The following is a 23,467-nucleotide window of genomic DNA, read 5'->3' as shown; positions in this document are numbered from 1 at the left end:
TGCGTGACGTAATTTTTGTGACGTTACACACTGTTGTATGCAGCAGCTGATGACATGACAGAAGGACTGACAACGACTAGATTTGTAAATTAAAATACACGTTGTAATGTTTTAAATGTCAGTAAAATGTTGGTAAAATCTGTGAAAGTTTTCAGCACCTGTTTTATATTTCATTAAAATTAAAAGCAGGGATTTGCATCTCGTAAAAACATTGTAGCTAAACAAATCAAAATCAAACAATCAGATCCAGGTCAAGCAAGTATAGCTTGCTATAGCTAGACACCGGGAGACTAAATGTTGAGATGATTCCAAAAAATGGTGTATATATTATCCAAGGAGAGTTAAACCATGTTGTAGCAGCATTAAGGAGGAACAACAGATGGAGTGGTGGTCATTTTCATCAGGTATAAATTTATATACTGTCCTGGCATGTTATGGAAAGTAACATGCATTTCTTTTACAAGTTAATTAACATGGATTGAGAAGCCAATAAAGTTTTTTAAAGAGAACTGAAGAAGCCATTTTAATTTTGTCCACTGTTTTATTATAGTGAAACAACTGTGAGCAATACGCAATTTCAGAATTAGGATACTTTCATTTTCTATCGCAGTGGAGCAAGATGGGGCTTACATTATTATTATGTCATCAATAACAATGGTCATATGGAAATATTTAAACCTAAATCTCTTAACATAAACCTAAATATCTAAGATCTTTAAAATTCTAAAGACTTGCATAATGCAACTTTAGCCAAAGTTGTTGGTTTCAATGATAAAAAAGTAACTCAGGCAAATACTAAAAAAACTGGGTGAAACGGAAAAAAAGTTATATATATATATATATACAAAGAAAAATATTTTACGAATATCATTTAAGAATTTATGATCGAAGACAGACAAGTGTTTCAATATAATGGTTGCCATGCTGACTTATTTCTTCTTCCCACTGTTCACAAATTTTATTTATACTACTGCAGATTTGTTTACAAAACATTCCATAAAAAATTCCATTATTAAAAAAGGTTGAAAAAATTATCAAAAATTTGACAGTTATGCAACACACTGAGAAAAACACATGATTCTCAAATGCATACAACATGAAATTTTTGTTGGATGAGGGAGAAAGTATTGGATGTAAAGTTGACCAATGTCAAACTATATCCAACATCATCCAACACGATTTTTCTTTTTCCAAAAATTATGAGTTACATTAAGAACTAAAATTTTCGGCAGAAAAACTTTGGCGGAAAAACTTTCGGACACAATTTTTTATTTAAGCAGAAAAATTTTTGGACAAGATTTATAAAGTCAAAAAATGTATGGGAAGTCTTTTGAACGATTTTTAACCAAATTTCAAAAATAATGATTGCAGAAATGACATAAAAAGAATGCTAGAAGCATTTATGTACATATATCCAATCAAGATCTAAAAATGGGTCTTCAGGATCCAACTTTATAGTTAACCTCAGCCAAATGTGAAAATAACAAAAATAATATAAGTTCAAAAATTGCAGTTTTTATTGATTTTCTGATTAATCTATAAATAATTTATATGCACTGGTCCTTTTTAAGAAAATTAAAAAAACCAATATTTTTGGACAAAAAAACTTTTGGCAGACACAAATTTCAGAAGGAAAAAATTTCAGACAGAAAAAAATCTGAAAGTTTTCCCTTCCGAAGATTTTCGTTCCTAATGTAACTTAAATGCATCCATTTCATCCAACATCGGAAATTTACAATTTTCGATGAAATGTTAAATGTATTTGTGCCTGTCTTAGCATACAAAAATATTATTTCTTTCATTTTCAATATCATTCTTTTTTTTCGTTTTGAATTTTTTAAATATGAAACTTCACCATGATATTCTATCCTGAAAAACACAAGCACTGGGCATGATTTTGTATAGTAAGCTTTTCTGGATGTTTAAATTGTGGTTTTAAACAATGGATTTCAATTTCAATTTCAATTTCACAATCAGTTTAAGAGCAGACAGGGAGGTAGTTTTTGCCTGTAATCCCATGACTTCAATTAATTTTTATTGTTTTTTCACAGATCTTTAAAAAACAAACTAAAAATATAAAAGGTTATTTTTATACACTTTTAAACTCCGATTGTTGTCTACTGTGAGCAGAATTTTTTTACCCTGTATCCCAAACTATACACACTTTAAATGAAGCTTGATGCTTTAAATAAATGCCCCCTGTATTTATTTATTTATTGATGACAAAAAAAGAACCCTTGTTCCTGAAATTATAATACGTTAGTTTGTTCTCTATTTTCATTGCAAAATAATATATATTGGCTTTTTGTTAGAATTGATTGAATATTGGTAATGTACTTCTTAAATTTGTTTTTCCTGTTCCAAATATATATACGTTATGATTTTTTTAAAAAGTTTTATTATATCATATTAGGAAACTTTATAAATTGTTTTTTCCTTTTCCCATCTTTGTTATAATGCATCCTGCAAATGATATAGAACATAAAAAAATTATTCGGTAAAAAAAAGCGATTGGTTTGAAATTTAAAAAGCGAAAATGAAATTATATCCTATTACTTTCATTTTGGCAAACTTATTAAATAAACTTATTCTGTCATTATACAAAATATTACTTCCTAAACTAAAATATATTTTAATATTTGTTGTTTGATTTATTGTGTTAAGAAAAATTTAGCCTTGTCCCGGTGTAAGCAAACTATTTTTGCTTCGTGTTTTCTGTGATCATATTAGATTTATTATCTGTTGTTGTTATAAGACATGGTTTCTACAAAAAAATGTGAGTTGTTTATAAACTGCAAATTGCAGATGCAATACTAAAGAAGCTTTAAATTTTGAATTTAAGCTCTGTGAACCTATTGTTAATTTACTATTTCCTTAGTTACAACTTGTATCAAGCACATGTGAACAAGCTTTTTACATCTAGAACCTGATATTTTGTTTGTTTGTTATTCAGACTATAAAATTAGATTTTACACCTTTTTTTACACCTTTCTTCCCATTCTTACAGATTATGAACTGAAAATGTTTGAGTCCTAGTTTGGGTAATGCAACAATCCAAATTTTTTTTTAAAATTTAAATCTAGATTATATATAAATTTCAGAGAATTTTAAAAGTTATTTTTATTTTCATTGCTTAGTCAGTTGGGTGGTTCAGTTGAAGAATTTTACTTACTCAACTGTTTACACTTTTTTTTGTTAAAGCCTGTTTTATAAGATTATCTAAGCTGATATTTTGGTAAAAGTTTAAAGGCTAGGTTCCGATTCAATTGTCCTCATTTTAAGAACATTTAAAGTGTTTCCAATTTAAAAAGAGAAAACTGATTGTTTTTTAAAAAGGTCGCTTTTTAAGGTTTTTAAAGATTGTTCCAGTGTAATTAATAATTTTAGCCTTATTTCCTTCAAAAAAGAATAAATAAACAAAATTAAACACATGCATAACCTTAGCCAAAATTAAGATGTTTTTACAAAAAATGTATGTTAGAAATGAAATATTAATTATATTAGTTAATTAGATTGTGAGATAATGGAAATTTTATGTTATTTTTTTCTAGGACGATGTTCAAGATCCTTTGTTAAACAGTTTTTCTCAACTAAAAGAAACACTGCAAGACAAAACAGGTAGGATTCGTTGATGTGTTGAAATAGTTAAGATAACTACAATATTTCAGCCATCAAAACGTGCGAGGGGAAATTTTGATAATAAAATTCTGCTGTCAAGGAAAGACAACAAAAGTAAAAAAAGATGATGACACCATCATAAGTTTAGCTTCACAAAAAATGAGCACCATCACAACAAGGAAAACAGAAACGAAACTTTTGCACTAACAAGCTTTTTATCTTTTGGATCTTGCATAAATTTCACAGGCGCAGACATTAGACTAGTTTAAGCTATGGTTAAATTCCAAGGCCTGGTTATTGTAACATAAAAGATGGAACATACAAAAACAAGTGTATTGTGAATCATGGACTGTTAGGAAGGTTTTGCTCCTGCTTACTTTATTTAAGGTTTGAAATCAGTTATAGCATTTATAACACATGCTAGTACAGAAGGTACAGATTTTATTTTAATTACAGCATTTTTACGTTTAGATGTTAATGATATTGATGTCAATATCTTTCTGGGACCATTTCTGGAAGTTATTCGTTCAGAAGACACCACTGGTCCTATCACAGGAGTTGCTTTGTCTTCTGTAAACAAGTTTTTGTCATATGGCCTTATTGGTGAGTTTTAAAATAATACAAAAGGCTGCGTATCTCATTGTCTTTAAAAGGTTTTTATCACGGGATATTAGAAATAATTATTAAGGCTGTTTCACATTACAGCAATATATTCCTGCAATATTGTGTAGAATGTTGCCCACAATGTATTGTCAAACTTCTTGTTTATGTTTCGCTTAATTAGATTCTTTTATTTTGAGTTCCAGAATAACACTGAAACCTGCCTATGGAGCGAAAGGAATTTCTGTGCAATATGTTTTAACAAATATTGTTAACATTTTTCATTATAATTTTTAACAATATATTGTAAGTTGTTTTCACAATTCTGGCAATAGTTATTGATTATCTTCAATATATTGCTGTAATGTGAAAAGGCCTTTAGTTGTTGAAATCCGAAAAAAATAATGCAAATTTTAATGTGAAAGACAACCTGTACTGAGTAAGTGCACTTTTAAATGGATTTGTCTACCTTGTATTTTTGCAACAGTGTCCAAATGATTCTTTGTATATACATTTAGTGAATTTGGCTTTATTCTGTATATTTATAAATATAGTTGTGTCACAACAGTGATGTTTGCTCTAAATGTCTAAGAAAGCATTTTAAACTTCTATTTTTAGATCCGTCTACAGAAAGTGCTGGATCAGGTATTGACAACTTAGCAGATGCTGTTACGCATGCTCGCTTCGTTGGAACTGATCCTAGCAGTGATGAAGTTGTATTAATGAAAATACTACAGGTACAGTCTTACTCTTTTATAATATGTGTATGCCGTATCTGATTTTCTCTTTATTTTTAGATATCTGTTTAAAAAACTTGTAAAGCACTAGGGATGATCATTCTTGTTTGTATTATAGGTGTTGAGAACACTTCTTCTCAGTCCTGTTGGCGTACACATGACAAACGAATCAGTGTGTGAGATTATGCAGTCATGTTTCAGAATATGTTTCGAAATGAGACTGAGTGGTATGTGTTTCTTTTAATTAGTCAGCAAAAACAAAAGATTTTGAATAAGCTTAAATTCAAAAAAAAATTCAAATTTTTTTAAACTATTGAGTTAAAAATTACAGTAGATTTCTATACAGTATTCAGTATAGTTTCCTGGGAATATTGAAGTAAGTCGTTGGCACTCAGGTGGCAACTTATAATTTGACCTAGTCTGACTTGATTTTCGAAGGCTCAAGTGAGACTAAGACTTTTAATTAATTTACAACAACTGTTGGAAGTTATGAAATATAAATTCAAAGTAGATTCACAAACATTCATTGCTACAATTTTTATATTGCATAGGGCAGATTGGAATAAATATGCATCTCTTATACAGAGACAATCAATCAGAATCAAGTTTTTTTACTAACCCTTGTTAACTATAAACATCTTGCGGTTTCTTTTAGAATTGCTTCGCAGAACTGCGGAACAGACATTAATTGACATGGTGCAACTATTGTTTTTGCGGTAAGGAATTTACCTTATCAATATTTAACCCATGGGTATAAATTTAATAAATATAAGGATGTATTATGCATTTAGTAACCGTTTGTTGCCACTCTATTTTCTGATTATTCACGTTAATACATTTTTAGAAAAACAGAAATATACCTCAACTAGATTATTGATGTACAGTGGTTATAGACTTAAATAATTTTTGTAGGCACTTGTGAACATACTGATTTGTAAGCCCCCTTATTGTTTATCATTACTTTTTTTTTAGACTTCCTCAGTTCAAAGAAGATCTTAAAAATCAACTGTCTGCTCCTCATATTAGAAAAGTATATTGTATTCATTTTTTTTCCTTTTATTTTGATCTGCCATAGACAGAAGGAAACAAATGTAGTATTTCGATTCAAGTGTTTATTGACTATTATTGGTGCACAACTGTATTTGCTGAGGCCTGAAATGGAGTTAAAAATTAAAGCAACTTTCTTAGCAACTTATATTCATTTTCTAAACAGTTTTCCTTGGTTAGCAACTTTTTCTTCCCAGTTAAATTGTGGAAAAATTCTGCTCAGAAGCGATGCATAACATGCATGGTTGATAAATGGGTTGTGTGATAGAAATTACAAATGTGGTGTTATATGAAAATATGATCCAAAGGATCAAAGTAAGGTTCAGGATGCCAGTATGGTGTTGTTAAATCACATCATTAACTTAGGTCCCTCAGCAACCAACGAGCTGACCCCAAAAATTTAAAGGAAACACGTTTCTTGACGATGTAAACGTGACATATTTGATTGACGCTATGTATAGTTTTTATTTCTGTTTAGATGTTTAAACGGAGTGGTCCATTGGCAAGTACGCGCAATCGAAACAAAAAATCTAAGAGGTCACAAAATAAATCTCATCGGCATTCCAAAGAAACTGTGAGACAAGAAAAACAAGTTGAACCTGAATCAACCACTGCTGAATCCCAATTAACCACTAATGAACCTGAGAATACCACCACTACTACAAATACAACAACCAGTGTTGAGTCTTCTAGAATTGGTTAGTAAAAAAATTGTTTGTGTTTATTATCTTTTTTTATTTATAGGCATTTGGTCAGGAGCCAATACTGAGCATGAAAAATACTAGTGATTCAGAATCCTTAAGTTTTGCAATTTGGTGCCTTTAATGTAGTAAAAAATATTGATTTAACAGAAAGAATAACTTCATTTTATTTTTTTCAGTTACCGAATAATTGACTTCCGTTATACACAGGACTGTTTATTCGCCCCTATTTTAAACTTTAAGTATTGCGCAAAGTTTAAATTTGACCTCTTACATTTAGAAATTACCTCACCAGAAGTTGATAATGTAACTGAAGTTGAAGAAGTAAAAAATCTTCTTGATAACATTGAAAAATTAACTTGTGATGACATTGAATTTGTAAAAAAGACCGAAAATAATGAACAAAATATAGATTCTGAACAAGAATCGAATTCAGAACGAACACTCGATGAGATTGACCCTGAAAAAATGAAAAGCATGAGCGAAGGGTTAGACATATTAGGACAGGATATTGCCCTAACAGAAAGGAACAGTAAATCTAATGCACTTTGTGTACCGGACAGTTTACAGTCATTAGAATCAGACCAGGACATAAAAATTGATGAGGAATTGAAAGACGAGAACTTAGAAAACTTTAAAGACCATGGTGTTATTTCACTGCACTATGCTGAAGAGGATGCTCGTAGTGTGGATTCCATGGATGTTGAAGAAACAGTTACCAATTCTGTAAAAACAGAAAATGACGTTGGCAGTCCAAACAAGCATGTTGAGCAGGACACCCAAGCAAATAGTGAATATGTGAACCAGCAAGGTGTTAGGTTTACTCCACAAGAAGGACACAAGGAAGGTAAGAATTGTGAAAATTTAGTGGTCTTTGCCAATCTCCACCTATTTGCCGTTAGATATATTTTAATATAAAAACATCAGGGGTTGTTGTACACACGATTTGATCAATTTACTGTCTGACACAACAACAACAACAACAAGATAATTTGTAAACTCCTTAACATGAAAGCCACAGTCTTTAAGCAAAATTAAAATGTTCTTTGAATCACCATCACAAAACTCTGTAAACATTGTCAGGGTGTTTCACCCTTATCTTTTTTTATTTTTAGGTCATGGTCCTCTAGTACCATATGGCTTACCATGTGTGCGGGAATTACTTCGATTTCTTACAACTCTGGTAAATCCACATGACCGGTCAGTTGAAATAATTTTTGATGTACTTGTTTAGTTACTTGTTATTCTGTGTCACATTGGTGAAAGGGTAGCATCAGTATTTATAAAAGTACAGATTGGTTATAATTTATGTCAGAGTGGGCAATACTCTCAGTGAATGCCTTTTACTATAGCCACTGCAATTAAATTCTAACAAGGTTAATGAAACAAAAGGCAGTTTTCCCATCATTTTTCAAACACGACCAAAAGTGTCAAATGATCAATACAATGAAATTTGAAAAATTTAAAATGTGCGAATCTAATATAAAAACAACGAATGTTGTGAAAGGAAAATTCAAAATTAGCTGTCTTGTTTCATTATATTTTGTCCATGATTGCAGTAAATGATAACATTGAAGTAGTTTACATTCTTCTTTTGTGTTCTAAATTTTCTTCTTTTTTTTTAACAGGCATAACACGAACACCATGATACATATAGGTTTATCACTGCTTACAGTTGCATTAGAATCTGGAGCATCCCATATTGGACATTTTGTTTCATTGATGCAGTTGATTAAAGATGATTTATGTAAAAACATATTTGCAGTAAGTTGTTTAGATTTAACAGTATCTTGTCCATGTGTATCTACTGATTTGCAGATTTTAGAATGCTATGACTTCTAAATTTGACTTTATTGCTTTGTTCTTAAGTATATGTTTTGTTCTGCATTTTAGTTGTTGCAATGTGATGCTTACATTATTCTTTCAGTGTATATTCTGCTTTCTTTTTTAGCTATTACAATGTGATATTCACATTTTATTCTCTATATCAATGAGACTTAGTTTTCTGTTATTTGAAGCACTTAGAGGAAGTCTAAAGTTTCAGCAAGAGGTGAGGTCGTTGTCTATGATTTCTTTAATAGTACGTAAAAGTTGGTAAATATTATAATCAAAAGCGTCAACATTATTAAAAAGCATCAGAGTTGAAAAAGTTTTTTTTGAATTGATATTTTGACCTTACATTCCAAAGGCCATCATCAGAATGTAAAAGTTGCATAAAAGTCTCACCCCTTTTTTTTTCTTTTTATTTTAGCGCTTCTTTGAAAAGTTAATGGATATCCTGATGTTAGAAAATTTAACTGTACCTTATGAGAAAAGGGAAATGGCACTTGAATACATTAACCAGGTGCGTTCTACTACCCTGTCAATCTTGAATTAGATATAAGTCACATTTTACCATGACATTCTTATTGTGACAAAATAGCTTTATTTTACCAGGTATGAAACACCTATTTTAAATGCTGCAGTCCCTCTCAGAGCATTGCTTTTATTCACAATGTTTTTTTAGATGTTTCACATTCCGTGTTTGGTGCAAGAATTGTATGTAAACTTTGACTGTGATCTGCATAGTTCCAACTGCTTAGAAGATTTATGCAAAACACTTTCAAAGGTTAAACATATTTTAGCTACCAAACAAGTTTTTCCTCGTGTTTTAACTTAGTGTTTTTTGAATCTGTACTTATTCGTATCTATGTGACAAACGTTTATCCGTTTCTCTATGTGATTGGTTCAATCCATGCTTGCGCAGAAAACAGACATTAAACTGATGACAATGAATGTTTGAAAGTATAAAACAATTTAATTTGCACACAATGCAGCTTGATTTTAAACCTGTATTGTTTACTTTTGTTTTTAAGATTTGCAATTTAAATTTCTAATTTTGTAGAATGCTTTTCGTCCTGGCAATCTGTCATCTGTCAACCTACTTGCTCTTGATGCTTTATTGACAATTGTGAATCAGATTGAAGAGCACTGTCATGAAACAAGGCGAACAGGCACAGATACTCTAGCTGTGAAAGAAAACAAAGAACGTTCACATAGTTCTTCCTCTGAAAGAACAGGTGTGTTTCTTTATATGAAAACAAAAAGGCATAAAATGCACAAGTATCCTGTAAGTGATAACCATAAGAGATTTAAACTAACAAAAAATGTACATCTGCCTGGTGATGAATACTCTAGTTTGGTGACAAGGCAATTGAGCAAGATGGTTATTTTATTATAATTCTTATTCTTCCTTCTTTTAATGAATAATTTTAGGCCCAAAATTACTGTTAAGAACATTTTTGTTCAAATATAATTTTTTTGCGTATTCTTTTGTAAAATATACAATTAATTGATGCTATAAATGTTATTGATTTATTATTATTTAATGTTATTTTGTTATTATTTAATTTATCTAGCGGAATATGAATCGGGACCTGACGATATGGAAAATGATATCATTCACACAGCATTGTCAACCTCTGGTTATGCAGTTGGAAAGAAACTGCTTGGAATGGGACTTGGTGGGATGAATAAAGATAAGCTAGATGAATCGAAACAAAATTCAGTCTTTCATCATCAAGCAAATACGTCAGCACCTACAAAAGAAGATATTATAATGCAGAAGAAAAATAAAAAGGTTGCCATTGTAGTTTTTAGCTTTGCTTGCATGATACGATTTACCCTCTGTGTCCTATCCATGTAAAGTAATTTTTGTTTTAAACCCTATATACAGTTAGCTTGTGTTTGCACTGGCATGCAACTCTAATACATCTTTTTAAACTGTCAGATTGTTCCTCTTTTTTATATATTTATGTTATGGTTTGTATTTCCAATTGCTGCAATAAAACCAAATCATTAATTTTGCTGAGCCAGCAGCAAGACAAGACTACTTTTCAGCATTATTGTCTTTATTGTGTGTTTTCTCGTAAAAAATCAATAAGTTATCTGTAGCTAAGTGTTTATCCAGTTCCTTGGTATGCTTGGTGGTATACTAAAAGCTGGTAAGTTGTGTTTCTCTTTAAGGTCTTATTTTTTATAGTTACTGTCACATGGCATAGAAGAATTCAATAAAAAGGCAAAAAAAGGAATTGAATATTTACAAGAAAAAGGACTGCTGTCCACGCCCTTGCAGCCAGATGAGTTAGTTCAATTCTTTAAAAAGAATCAACGTGTTGATAAGAAAACTCTTGGAGATTATATAGGAGAAAGAAAGAATATCAAGGTGTTGGAAGCTTTCGTGAGGTACTTTTTTGTTTCTAAAAATCTCAATCTCTTATAATAATAGCCAGATTTTGTGTGTTTAAAATGTCTGTGCACATTTTTCCATGGGTCAACAACTAGTCTATATTATATCATCCGTGAGTTAAATATGGTACCTAAAAGTAGTAACAGGTTAATCTCTATGGGTGATTCTGATGGGTAAATTCCTGTGTATTTTCCATATGCTCACGACTAGTAATATATTATTGTCCTTGTAGATCATTTGAAATGCAAAATGTACGTATTGACGAAGCACTTCGAAGTTTTTTGGAATCATTTCGACTACCTGGTGAAAGTCCAGTTATCTCATTGATATTAGAAGAGTTTTCAAACAAGTATTACGTATGTGATATGTAATATAATATAATATATTTTTATGTGCTTTTTGCTACACACGAACCACAATCTTCCTGAAAAAACATTTTTAAGTTTTCACATTATTTCTTTAGCAAATCAACCCAACACCATACAAAAATACAGATGCAGCATTTACATTGGCGTATGCTGTTATCATGTTGAATGTCGATCAACATAACAAGAACGTAAAGCAACAGAAGTCAATGGATATCAATGTAGGTTTGAACTGCTTTTAAATGCTAAGTACTTGAAGTTATTTAGGAACGATATCACAGTAAAAGTTCAGTGCCTACGTGTTTTTGAGAAAATATGTTGTATATGCCAGTACAGTGAGTTAGTTAGAAAGGGTAATTTGGGACTGAAGAGCTAAAATTTTCAATATTTTTTTGCAATTTTCGGGACTATTGTATTTAGAGTTATTACGTTTTCAATACTTATCTTTAAAGATGAAAGAAAGATTTAGTAAGCCCAAGTATATGTAATTCTTACCTTTTTTAATCTTAATTTTTACCTTTTTAACACAGGACTTCAAAAGAAATCTTCGCAAAACTAATGGTGGCGAGGATTTTCCACCAGAGCTGTTAGAAGAAATATTTGATAACATCAGGTTAGTTTGCTAGTGTTATGAATCCCAACAAAAGTTTTTCAAGGTCCTTGAATGATGTCAAGGTTGTGTAGATTTGTATTAATGTGAAATATATTTTAAATGAAAGAGCTCTTTGAAAGAAGGTGTTGGTTATATTGAAGGTTTGATTTAAACGAGTTATATTTTTCACAGGACAAATGAGATTGTTATGCCTGCAGAACGTACTGGGAAAGTTAAAGAAGCATATGAGTGGAAGGTAAATAGAGGTTTTAGATGTCAAGAATACTGTAACCTTTTGAAAATTTCTGTTATATCTGAAAAAGTGTCTTTTTTAAATTATTTTAACAAATAATTCAGTGCAGCAAAAAATTCAGTTCTAATAATCTATATTAATTTAAAAACCAGGATAATTAAAAACGTCATTATCGAATCCTAGTAATAACTCTCGTTCAAGTAAATTGTGTTACTTTGTGTTGACAGGCAGGAAAAGATGCGATGCAGGAAATGTATGACAGGCTGTCATACGGGGAGTTTTCCGCAGCCTAATGGCTAGTTTAATAGAAAATAAAATGTACCTTTTAGACAAAGAGTCTATACTGTTGTTGTCTAACGTTTTGTTGACATAAAAATTGTAAACAAAGAATGTTTTTGAAGGCAGTGCATTTATAGCTCCCACTTTATGTACGAAAATCGTGGAAATATTCCAACCATCTAACTAGACATAACCTCTTCTTATGTATTAAATAAAATTGTAAAAAATAGTAACAAATATTTTCTTTAGATGTTAATACAAAGAAGTCGTACTCCAGCTTCTGTGTATACTCATGTTAATTCCGCAACGTATGACGAAGAACTTTTCTTAGTTGTGTGGGGACCAACAGTTGCGGCTCTGTCATATGTATATGATAATGGTTCTGATAAAATGAACATCCAAAAATCAATTCAGGGATTTAGGTATGATTCTTTCGATGATTTTTTTTAAAATTTTATGCTTCTATATAAGCGATTACCACTATGTCATTGTGCAAAACCCTAATGCTATTGCAACGAAACAGTTATTTATTTAGGCATGTTTAGATTAGATTGGCTTAGTTAAACATACTTCACACCAGCATAACAGCATAACAGAAATTTCAGCAAACTGATTTTGCTATTGTTTTTTAGAAAATGTGCAACAATATCTGCGCATTACAATTTGTCAGAGGTGTTTGATAACTTGTTGATATCGTTATGTAAATTTACAAGTCTACTCGTAACAGGACAGGTAACTTGTTTGTTTACTTACTTAAATTTCTTAATAATGTTTACAGTTACCTATGGTTTGGTTCCTATTTTGGAGCATATTGCGAGAGAGGATCACACGCATGGTATATCTTGCTAGCCTGCTTAATGTTAGCATTTAGCACCACCACCTTCAGGTGTAAAAGATAATACTAGCCAAAAAAATTCTTTATTTTATTGTTATTTTGTTTCAGCCTAGTGATAACCTTCCTGTAATATTCGGTGGTAACATCAAGTCTCAACTGAGTGCGCGAACTGTATTTGCTCTCGCACACAAACAAGGTGATATTCTACGAGAAGGATGGCAGAATTTACTTGTGTGTATGTTACAGTTGTTAAAAGGGAAAATGTTACCCAAAGTGCTTACTGAGGTATGTTTCCGCCTATAACTGTATTTGTAGTGTAGTTTGTGCTTTTCACAGCATTGCTTTATCTTAATCCGCGAACAGACAAAATAAGAGTACAAGTATTATTATAAAGGTCAGAGTTTTAGTTTCTGCATCTTTACTGTTTTGATAAAATCACCATAGAATGTTGATTGGTGAAAAAAGTATTGACCAAGCAAATATTTGATTTTTCAACTTTTAATTTAACCAACGTATTTTTGTTTTGGCTTAGGTGGATGATTTTGTTGAGCAGAGTGGTAAGATCAGTTTAATAAAAGAAGAACCACGTCCTGCACCAAAGTATGTGTCGTGTAACTTTTGTGAATAAAATCTTTCTTAAATTGAATTTAAAGTTGAGTGTAGTTGAAACAATTTTCATGAATGCAAATCTTAAATGCAAAGAAAGGGTGACAGGATTTAAATGTTGCAACTAAATTAAAGTTGTTTCTTGTTTTATTTTTGCAAAACAGAGTACAGGCATCGAAGCCAAGTGTTACAGAGAATTTCTTTAAGGCCACTTTCCATTGTTGACAGCAGCTCCTAGAATTTAGTATCTCGGTGGCCATATTTAAATTTTTTGGCGGCAGCAAAGGCAACGCCTGTATCCTTCAGAGTAAAGACGAGTCAAATTGAGCATATTCAACACCCACGTTTAAACGCTGGCAGCTACACTCTTTTCTACTTATTTTTTTCAGACAAGACAATGCTGGCATGTTTGCTGCCTTCTTCTCTTTCTATGGTTCTTCTGATCCATCAAGTGCATCTGTGTTGACTGCTGAAGATAAACAAGCACAAGACACAGCTCTTAGCTGCATCAAGGTATGTTTAAGTTTGATGAATCAGAAGTTCTAGGGAACTGTATATACTGACATTTGGTGACGAAGAAAGAACCGTAGACGCTCTCCTTGCAATATCTGCTTGTTGCACCATCTATGTCAAGCTTAACCAGCCCATATTATTACTAATCGAGTATTTCTCATGTTTTTTAAGTAAAGAAAAGTTATGCTTTTAACAAGGATTTCCACATTATTTTTTTGTGTGGCAAAAAAACTAATAACTCTGAAAGCTTCCTAGAAACACACGAATTTGCGCAGTCCATATATATATATATATATATATATTTTAAAATAAATTGACTGCCTATCCTGTAGGGATCTGGAACTGAAAAAACTATTCATTTGAAAACATTTTAAGTATGGACCGTATGTATTTTTAGGAATGTCACCCAGAAAATATTATTACAGAAAGCAAATTTCTTCGTCCTGAATCACTGCAAGAGTTGGTGAAGGTATTTTTTAATTTTTTCACGAGAAATAGAGCACTTGAAATGGATAAGATAAAAAATACGTTTCTTATGTTCTTCATCATCTGATGAAGAGCTTAAGATCCTTTTAGGTCCTCTTTGTGCTAGTTCTAAGTTAGCGCCAGACTTTTCCAGCGTCACAATGAAACTCTGCAAACAATTACTGAACGGCGTAAAAATAAGAAAATGTATTTTTTAAACAGTTACATTTCCCCCTCTCTCTTCTAGTCTCTGATCATTGCATCAAAGCCAGAACATGCTTATGAATCGACAGATGTACCCTACGATGGAGAGGCGGCTGTTTTCTTTTTGGAATTTCTCATCAAAGTTGCACTTCAGAACAGGTAAAATATTATTAACATTTCTTTACTTTTGCAACTCTTCTCCACTTTTTTTCGTCCTTAAAAGTAAATCATGTTCTTAGTTTAATATGAAAAACGCGACTTTTTGACAAGAATTCTCACGATGGCCAAAAAAATGCAGAATATGATAACCGATATCACTAAAAATTCTTGGATTCGTTGTTCCTGTAGCAAACGTAGATTAAGAACACATAAAAACTCCTTTAATAACGACATTCATACGTTCTGTTCATGGGACGACGTTTAGCTTCTAACGTTTAATTTTATTGTTCATGGAAAATTTAATTTTGCAAGACCTAAGTTTTAGGCTTACGAGTAAAATCACTCGAATTTATTCGGACTGTTTCCATTGTTACATTGAAGATTTTTACATGCAGCGATTTTTTAAAAATCTAGTGGCTTTTTAATCTGTCGAAATTTAGAATTCACGGTAGAAGTAAATATTTAAGATACAAATATTTTGAGATACATGAATACAAGTAAACTTTTTTTGTTACAGTTAGAGTAACAAAAGTGTTAAAGCCACGTTAGTGTTAACATAGTATTGAAAGTGTTAACATAGTATTGAAAGTGTTAACATAGTATTGAAAGTGTTAACATAGTATTGAAAGTGTCAACATAGTATTGATGAGGCCAACGTTTTATAGGGATCGAATATCATTATTGTGGCAATCGTTACAAGATCATTTGTCAAACATTATCATTAGTGCACCAAAATACAGGTGAGCTTCGTTCTTTGTTTTTTTTTTGACAAAACGGATTGAAGTTGTGAAGGAAGGACTTACTGTATTGCAAAGCGCTCATTTTCTCACATCCTTTCAAGTTTGACTGACTGGCGGCGGTGTTATTTACACATTTTGTGTTTATGATATGACGTTTTCGCCAGTACGTATTTTGCTCGCTTTTCAATTTTTTTTTGTTAACAATTGGTGCTTGTCCATTTATTAGATAAGAACCGTATCGAACCATTTTGTGAGTGTGAATTTCCACCCAATATTGTTGTTGTTTCACAATTTTAGTTTTCTTGTGGAGCGAGCTGTCGTCGGTTTATTGCGTCTCTGTATCCGTCTCATCCGACGTGACGACATCTCGGCACAAGTGTTGATCACATTACGTATACTCCTTATGATGCATCCTCACGTTCTGTTGAGCTGTTCTAAACAAATCTCCTACGGCTTGCACGAACTAATTCGAACGAACGCTTCGAATATTCAATACTCGAGGGACTGGATAACCATTCTAACAATATTGCAGGTGGTTGGCGCTGGTGCCAGCCCGCCCATCGTTAAACCTGGACCTTGTTTGACGTTGATTTCTGGCGATTTGTACGCACCTCATGAGGAGAAAGAAAAGATAGATACTGAGACAGGCGAAACTTACCAGACTGGTGAACATATGGATCGAGGTAAAATATTTCCCTAGGCTTGTTGCCTGGATTTGAAACAGAAAAGGATTTCTGCAGTGTTTAGTATTTTAGGGAAAATCTGGCAAATCTACTTGTTTAAGGTCCGGTCAAAGAATAAATGAATGTTATTAATCTTTTTTTAAAATATTGTTCTTGTGGCCATTTTGTTTTGTGTGTGTGTGTAGCCCTACTTACCCGAGCAGCTTTCTTTTTGACTTGTGGTAAAATGAGATAGGAATCATGGATAAGATTTAAAAGCAGCTTCTCTGCCCAGACCTTGCCGTTACCCTGAATCTCCATTAAAACCTTGCTATTATTGTTAAAACCACCTATTGGCAGCAACTTTTTTCACTCTGCTGTCATTCTCTTTGTAGTTCTAAACCTTATCTCAGATAACACTCAAACATTTCTTTTACAGGAGATTCTAAAGATGAAACTGAAGAAGACGACGACGAGTCTAAAAGTCCGACTGGAGAACAGTGGTTACTCATCAACAAAAACGAGGACGACGATCTACCAGTGAATCAGTACGATTTAACATTCAAAGAAAAACTAAATAAACACGACTGTAAGGTCTTCATAAAAGCTTCGTCCTCCATTGGATTCATCGTGCGTGATATGGCTCACGTGAAAGATTTCAACTTATTTCAATGTATATATGCCGTGTTGCTTTTCGGTGAAGCTTGTAGTAATGGCGGATTGAAATACCGACTGGAAGAGACTGTTTTGAATCAGATTGAACTAGAAAAGCATCCCATACTCGTGAAAAAATCCAAGGCTAAGAGAAGCACATCACCGTTAGCGAGCCGTAAAAAGGGCGGTGTTATGGAATCGCCTCGTAGCGAAGACGAAGCTGAATTTAACGAAAACACAGGGAACATCTATGACGCAATCTCGTTGCAATTGCTTGATTTGATGTACGCACTGCATACAAACGCTTCAAAGATTTTGGGAAACATGACTTGGGAGGTGTTTTCAGAGAAGCAAAAAGCTGAAGTAAAAGCAAGGTGGAGCAGCAAAGAGAGTATCGATCAGTTACCAAGCACATTTAGAGGTATGACTTTTACACGTTTTTTTTAGTAAAAATAGTGTTTTTTTCGTTTTAACATGAATATTCTTAACTTCAAAAATTCATCTTAATATGTTCTTAGCATATTCTTAGCACAGTTATGATTGAAAGATCTGAGAATGCAAACTGGTGAAAAAATCTAAGGTGCTGTTGTTTAAGCAGTTTAATTCAACTGACAGACCGAGAACTGCATTTTGTGGAGGGAAAACACATCAAATGAAACCTGGGAAAAGACATTTTAAATCAAGATCTGAATACAAGCTTCTACGTCTTTTTTTACCTATATTCTATTTTGGATGCAAGCAATTTTTCAAGATAGCTTATTCGTAGAATATTCTTAACCTTTTGTCTAATTTGCTGTTCCGACTTCTCTTTTTACCAACTTTGTTTTTACACCAGTGCGGTTTCTTAAATTTTAGCGCAAAAGGAGGAGCTAACTGAACCTACTTTCTTTCCTTTCAGGTGACGTAGATTGTGAGATGTCATTATTATGGGTGAAATGTTGGTGCCCTTTGTTACAAGGAATCGCTCGCTTGGGATGTGATATTCGTCGCGAAATTCGCATGTCAGCTTTGACTGTGTTACAGAGAGCTATGTTGGCGGAAGATTTACAATCTTTAACCGCAACGGAATGGGAAAACTGTTTCAACCAGGTGACGGCTGTTTGTGCGTATGTTTAAAATCTAAATCCGAAGTAATTAGCAAAAGTTCTTGGTATTAGGTTATCATGTTAATTGCTGCGTAAACGATCATTAAGGAAAACATATTCCCTCAAACGTATATTTTAAATTGGCATTGATATGAAATGAAAATTGGGAATTATTGAAACATCAACATCAGCAACCACAAAAAACATTTCAATGGTTTTTTACTGTTGCTTCTGTTGTTTTTAACCGATAGTAATCAATTATTTAAAGTAAGATACTTCTTTGATTGTCGTCAAATGGTCATTGATGATGAATGATATCGGCTAGATTTGTTTATTAAAATTACCAATGAGCCACTCGTAGCCCGCATGAATCAATGTAATTTTCTTCACGTGAGAACTAACAGTCTAACAGCCTAATACACCTCGTGCAACCCATGCCAGCATGGGTTGCACGTGGTGTATTTTTGAAAATGGAAAATGGAAAAACGGACGTTAAGTCGAAAATAATGACGATAATGTTAAATATTAATAACTAAGATTTTATGAGAGAATTTCATCAAACTTATATTTAGTAATGTATCTTAATGTAAATCCTTGTTTGAATTTAGGTGCTTTTCCCGATGTTAGCAAGCTTATTGGAAGTATCAGCGGAAGTCGATCCAATGGGTTTAGAAGAAACGCGAATGAGAGCTGCAACTTTGCTGTGCAAGGTAAAAAAGATTCTCTAAGCCAGTCACAAAAGGATATAATTTTAGTTTAATGGTACTTCTATATGCATATCAACTCCTTGGCTTTGAAAACGTTGGCGCAGTCTGCGATTGAAACCTTTTTTATCGTGCAAAACTAATAATGTCGTTAAATCCCCGGCCTGTTGGTCTTCTGTTGTAGTGCAAAAAGTAATGTCATCAATCAGTCTAAGTGAGTTTCATTATAACAGCTCGTCTTCATTTAACTGCATTTTTCGCTGCAGCGAAGAAAAAGCTGACGTGTTTTTTTTTTGTTTTCGCGCGCACTTCGCATTGTACTTTCGTTAAAGTGCGCACGTGCTAAAAAATGCAGTCAAATAGTAAGGAGTCTTAAGATTTGACATGTAAGCGAAATGAAAATACTGCGAGCTGTTGCTACCTCAACATACCAGCAATAATATCCTGCATTTAAACCAGGTCCATTAGACCAGGATGATAACAAATAGCTTTTCCTACTTTATATTTATAAAGAACATATCCTCATTGAGTTGGTGAGATTTTCTTTTTATTTAGGCGTTTCTCCAACATCTGAATACACTGATCTCGTTATCAACGTTCACCGCGTTATGGATGACTATTCTGGACTTCATGGACAAATACATGCATGCTGACAATAGTGACTTGCTGGTAAGTTTCTGATGTCAGCGAAAAACTTGTACCCATATTTTTGACGGGTGTAAGCAAGGTGGTCAAAACTTGGTTTCCCCTTACTTTTGCTCTTTATTAAAGTTATAACGGTTTTTATCCTTCTCTACGTTTTTTTGACTTTTATTGTTATTGCTAGCCTCTTCAGTATAGCCTATTGGGTTCATGATAAAGGGTCCTAGTGCATTTAAAGTTCCTATTTGAGGTACAAAAGACGTGCAAGCACAACAGTCGCTTAACTAGACAACCGCCTAAGATATTAATCCTATTCTGATACTGAACGTTAAGCAGAAAGAATCGATTCGGACTTTTATAGTCTCTGGCATGACTCAGTCGGGGTCAGAATTCAACACCTTTCTGCAATAGAGGCGACCGCTTTACCGCAAAGCCATAAACCGGTATAATCTTCTTTAGCTGTTTTTAGTTCAAAAATATGCTACTTTTCTTTACTAGTTTGAAGCTATTCCTGAATCTTTGAAGAACATGCTTTTGGTAATGTCGACTGCCGGTATTTTTGAACATCACCATGACAACGACCCCAATACAGAGTCACAACCGCAGCACTTAAAAGCAGATAGCAAATCCCGAAAATACTCCGCACTGTGGCAGGTAACGTGACTTTTATCTTCAATTGTCGTTGATGGTTAATATGTTGACGCTATAAGATGAAGCAGGATAAAAGAACAAAGATAAATTTTGATGAAAAAATCCACCCTTTCATTAAAGAATATACAGTGAAAAGTTCTGCTCCATTTTTGTGTAAAAGCAACTGAAAGAGAAATATTACGTCCATCATTCCTTCTTTACATTTTTCCAAAAAGATCGGAGCTCGGAATTTTTCAAGTTATGATCTTAATTTTTAAACACACGACTTTTTCTTATGAAAGTCGAAAACATTAGAACTCTTGAGAAAACTAGCGAAAAAAATTAAATTGTATTTGTTTTTTTTTCCAGGTGACGTGGGAAAGAATTGATTGCTTTCTTCCAAATCTACGCGATGAGTTATTAGCAACCCAGTCACCAGTTTCTCGTCGTGTGACATCGCCACCCGATCCAGATCCCCCAGGTGGTATGACGATTCATACCGAAGAGGAAATTGCTCGAAAGACACCTTCATGTGAGTAAAGTTTTTTTTTTAAAAAAAAGCGTCTTGTTTATCTTTCTATCGTAAAAAACGTTTTTTGATCTCTCCTTTATCTCATAAAACTTGGTAATACCTATGTTATTAGCGAGTTTCGTGATTTTAAAAATTTTACGTATTTTGGAATCAGATTTCTCATTCAGAAAATCATGCCATGCGAAATTTTTGAAACATTCCTAAAAATTTATTTTGTTATACTTTTTTAATTGTGAAATCCCTCTGCTCTCTCTTTTTTTGTGACCTTAAATACCAATTCGCGATTTTTAACGTCGTGAAAATTTCGTTATTGTTTTCTCTTGAAAGTTATTTTCTTTTAACATTAACTTGCTTATTTTTGTAGCCTCTAACACAGCAGTTCCTAAAACAGAAGACATAGTTACACAATCCTCCTCAATAGAAGAAGTGCAAACAAACGTTGCGCCTGTCGTCACCCCGCCAACTTTTAACTCGCCCGTTACGCCTGTAAAATCGCCGTCATCTCCATGTTTGTCTTCTGTACGTGCGGAAAGTCCTTTATTGTTTGCTGACGAGCCATCGAACCTCAATATCAAGTTAGTTGCGCCTCTACCTCATCTGAGTCCTCCGGGTAGCGCTCATGCGATCCATGACCGTCAAGGTAGCCATCCAATACCGATCTTGTTGCCGCCGAAACCGACGCTAACGTCGCCGGAAAAAACAAACGTTGAAAAATCTGAGGAAGAGACGAAATGTTCAAGCGACGTAGTTAAAGAAATCCCTGAGGAGCTGTCGTCGCCTGAGAAAGCACTGGCGAGTAATATTTATGACATTTAATCAGCCAACTTGGGGTGTCTGTGTTTCACTTGGTACAGCAAAGCCGAAATCGACGTGTTAGTTATGACAAGACACGATCAACTTCTGATAACTCGGACCTTGTGATTTTCATGACGAAATTTAAAAAAGGGTTCAAGGGGTGAAAAAACATTAAAACTTAGTGTTCAAGTTATCGGTAGTTGAATATATCACAGTGTTTCTATGCCTACCTGGTATAACGAATCACACACGGGGGTACTTAATATATATAGTAACAAAATTGCGTTTCAGTGGAATATTATGGTGATGTTAATTTTTAAGCAGACGATGCATCAAGTGAAAATATAGTGTCAGTCTCTGTTATTTTGTCTTTGTCTCGATTATTACTTGTTGCAATACTTATAAATTTTAACTGATCTTAGAATAACACATTTTTTCTATACATTTCATTATAATTTATTAGATTTATGTGTCACCATGTCTGCTATAACACAACGTATGCTTATCAATCGCAATTTATGCGTAGATCATAGTACAAAATAGTTTCTTCTTTCCTATTCCTTATAGGGGACACAATAAGAACATTGTTTTTTTTTCTATTTCTTTGTACCCTGTCCCAATCAACCCAGGTCTTGCAAATTTTAAAACGCTTTTCGTGAAGACATCTCCATCGCAGATGCGAGAATCCCTTCCCTAGAAACAAAGAGAATGTTCAATTCTTCCTTTCCTGCTCAACGAAAGAGATTTTATCTTACTAAATCAGGTTAATTTTGACCCTTCCACCATTGTGTAAAAAAGCGAATATAGTGTTTTATTTTGTGTATTATAATTAAAATATTTTAAAGTTGGAATTAGTAATCTGTCTGGAATGAAATCCAGACAGATGGAACGTTATTATTTTTTGTTATCTTTTATTTTCAAATCAGCAAGCTAGAATGATTGGAAAAGTCCCAACCTTGTCCCCTGCGGTTCTTGCCTTTTTGAGATTGAGGCCCTCAATTAAGTACTAGCGGCTTTGCCATTAGAAAAAAACCCTGAGGATGCGGAGAAAAAGTCCGAGAATTCGCCTGTCTTGAAATGGACTACCTTGGAGGAAGGCATTTTCGCGGCTTTAGATTTCGTAATTTAAAAATTGGCTCTTCGTTAATTGAAGAAAAGTTAAGCTACCGTAATAACCTTTACGATAATTTGGGAAAACTAACACTCCATCGCAGCTTATTTTGCGATCGGAGGAGGTAAACATCACACTTATAAGGGTTTATTAAGGAGAAAGAACTTTTTTTCGTGATAACTTTTCTTGCCGCGTTTTGTTTTATTAATGAAAAGTACACATAAGTTGTATCTTATTATTAACGTTTCCTGAAAATTTGAAAGAAATTGATACGACGGAAGTTAAAAAACTGGAGAAAACACGCTTTTGTCTCTAACAAACTCTCATAAAAACACGATTTTTACCTCCTTTTTTCCGATATTGTAAAACGATGGAGAGCCGTAGGAACGCGTGTACAATTGAATTATCATAAAGGTGTATTCCAATTTTACGTCTCTTCCTCCTAATTTGAAATTCTAGTTAGTTTAATATATGATTTTCAAAATTAATAACTGGTTAAAGTTAGTGTTACAACGTGACTTATAGTCAAGACTCTCATCCTTAGCAATTTTTCGTACCGATTTGAACTTTTATGTACTTCCCATGGGCAAGTCTGGAAGAAAAAGTCACCATCAAAAGCTACTAGCGGCACTGAATAGTTGTTAACTCACTGTGATATTGTGCGGTAATTGCCGAAAATCAAGCTAAGATGTTTTGATAAGATAGCATAA

General features: G+C 33.1%; 1 protein-coding gene across 1 annotated transcript; it reads left to right on the top strand.

The window, feature by feature from the left end:
* The first annotated feature begins 27 nt into the window (after nt 1-27).
* Nucleotides 28-22,543, top strand: LOC130647652 (Golgi-specific brefeldin A-resistance guanine nucleotide exchange factor 1-like). The gene is made up of 37 exons (XM_057453594.1): nt 28-404; nt 3,552-3,618; nt 4,090-4,221; nt 4,837-4,955; nt 5,074-5,182; nt 5,611-5,671; nt 5,928-5,985; nt 6,481-6,700; nt 6,984-7,550; nt 7,819-7,903; nt 8,332-8,467; nt 8,655-8,753; nt 8,955-9,047; nt 9,210-9,311; nt 9,588-9,762; nt 10,102-10,322; nt 10,725-10,927; nt 11,164-11,287; nt 11,395-11,517; nt 11,827-11,909; nt 12,081-12,144; nt 12,670-12,842; nt 13,053-13,152; nt 13,364-13,540; nt 13,788-13,855; nt 14,251-14,374; nt 14,772-14,843; nt 15,087-15,202; nt 15,868-15,942; nt 16,240-16,625; nt 17,044-17,679; nt 18,157-18,347; nt 18,952-19,053; nt 19,603-19,716; nt 20,188-20,343; nt 20,689-20,851; nt 21,216-22,543. The coding sequence occupies exons 1-37, from the start codon at nt 303-305 to the stop codon at nt 21,665-21,667; spliced, it is 6,048 nt and encodes a 2,015-aa protein (XP_057309577.1). The 5' UTR covers nt 28-302; the 3' UTR covers nt 21,668-22,543.
* The last annotated feature ends 924 nt before the right edge of the window (nt 22,544-23,467 follow it).

Source organism: Hydractinia symbiolongicarpus, chromosome 6 (genome assembly GCF_029227915.1).
Source record: "Hydractinia symbiolongicarpus strain clone_291-10 chromosome 6, HSymV2.1, whole genome shotgun sequence".
Classification (NCBI taxonomy): Eukaryota; Metazoa; Cnidaria; class Hydrozoa; order Anthoathecata; family Hydractiniidae; genus Hydractinia; species Hydractinia symbiolongicarpus.
The sequence above is the reverse complement of the archived record's forward strand: the minus strand, read 5'-3'. Positions and strand labels throughout refer to the sequence as shown.

Bases quoted from the DNA above. Each gene is read 5' to 3' on its own strand.
- LOC130647652 (XM_057453594.1), top strand. From the start codon at position 303: ATGATTCCAAAAAATGGTGTATATATTATCCAAGGAGAGTTAAACCAT. The intron at 5,986-6,480 runs GTATATTGTATT...ATTTCTGTTTAG, and splicing joins CTGCTCCTCATATTAGAAAA to ATGTTTAAACGGAGTGGTCC. The intron at 14,375-14,771 runs GTATGTTTAAGT...ATGTATTTTTAG, and splicing joins CAGCTCTTAGCTGCATCAAG to GAATGTCACCCAGAAAATAT.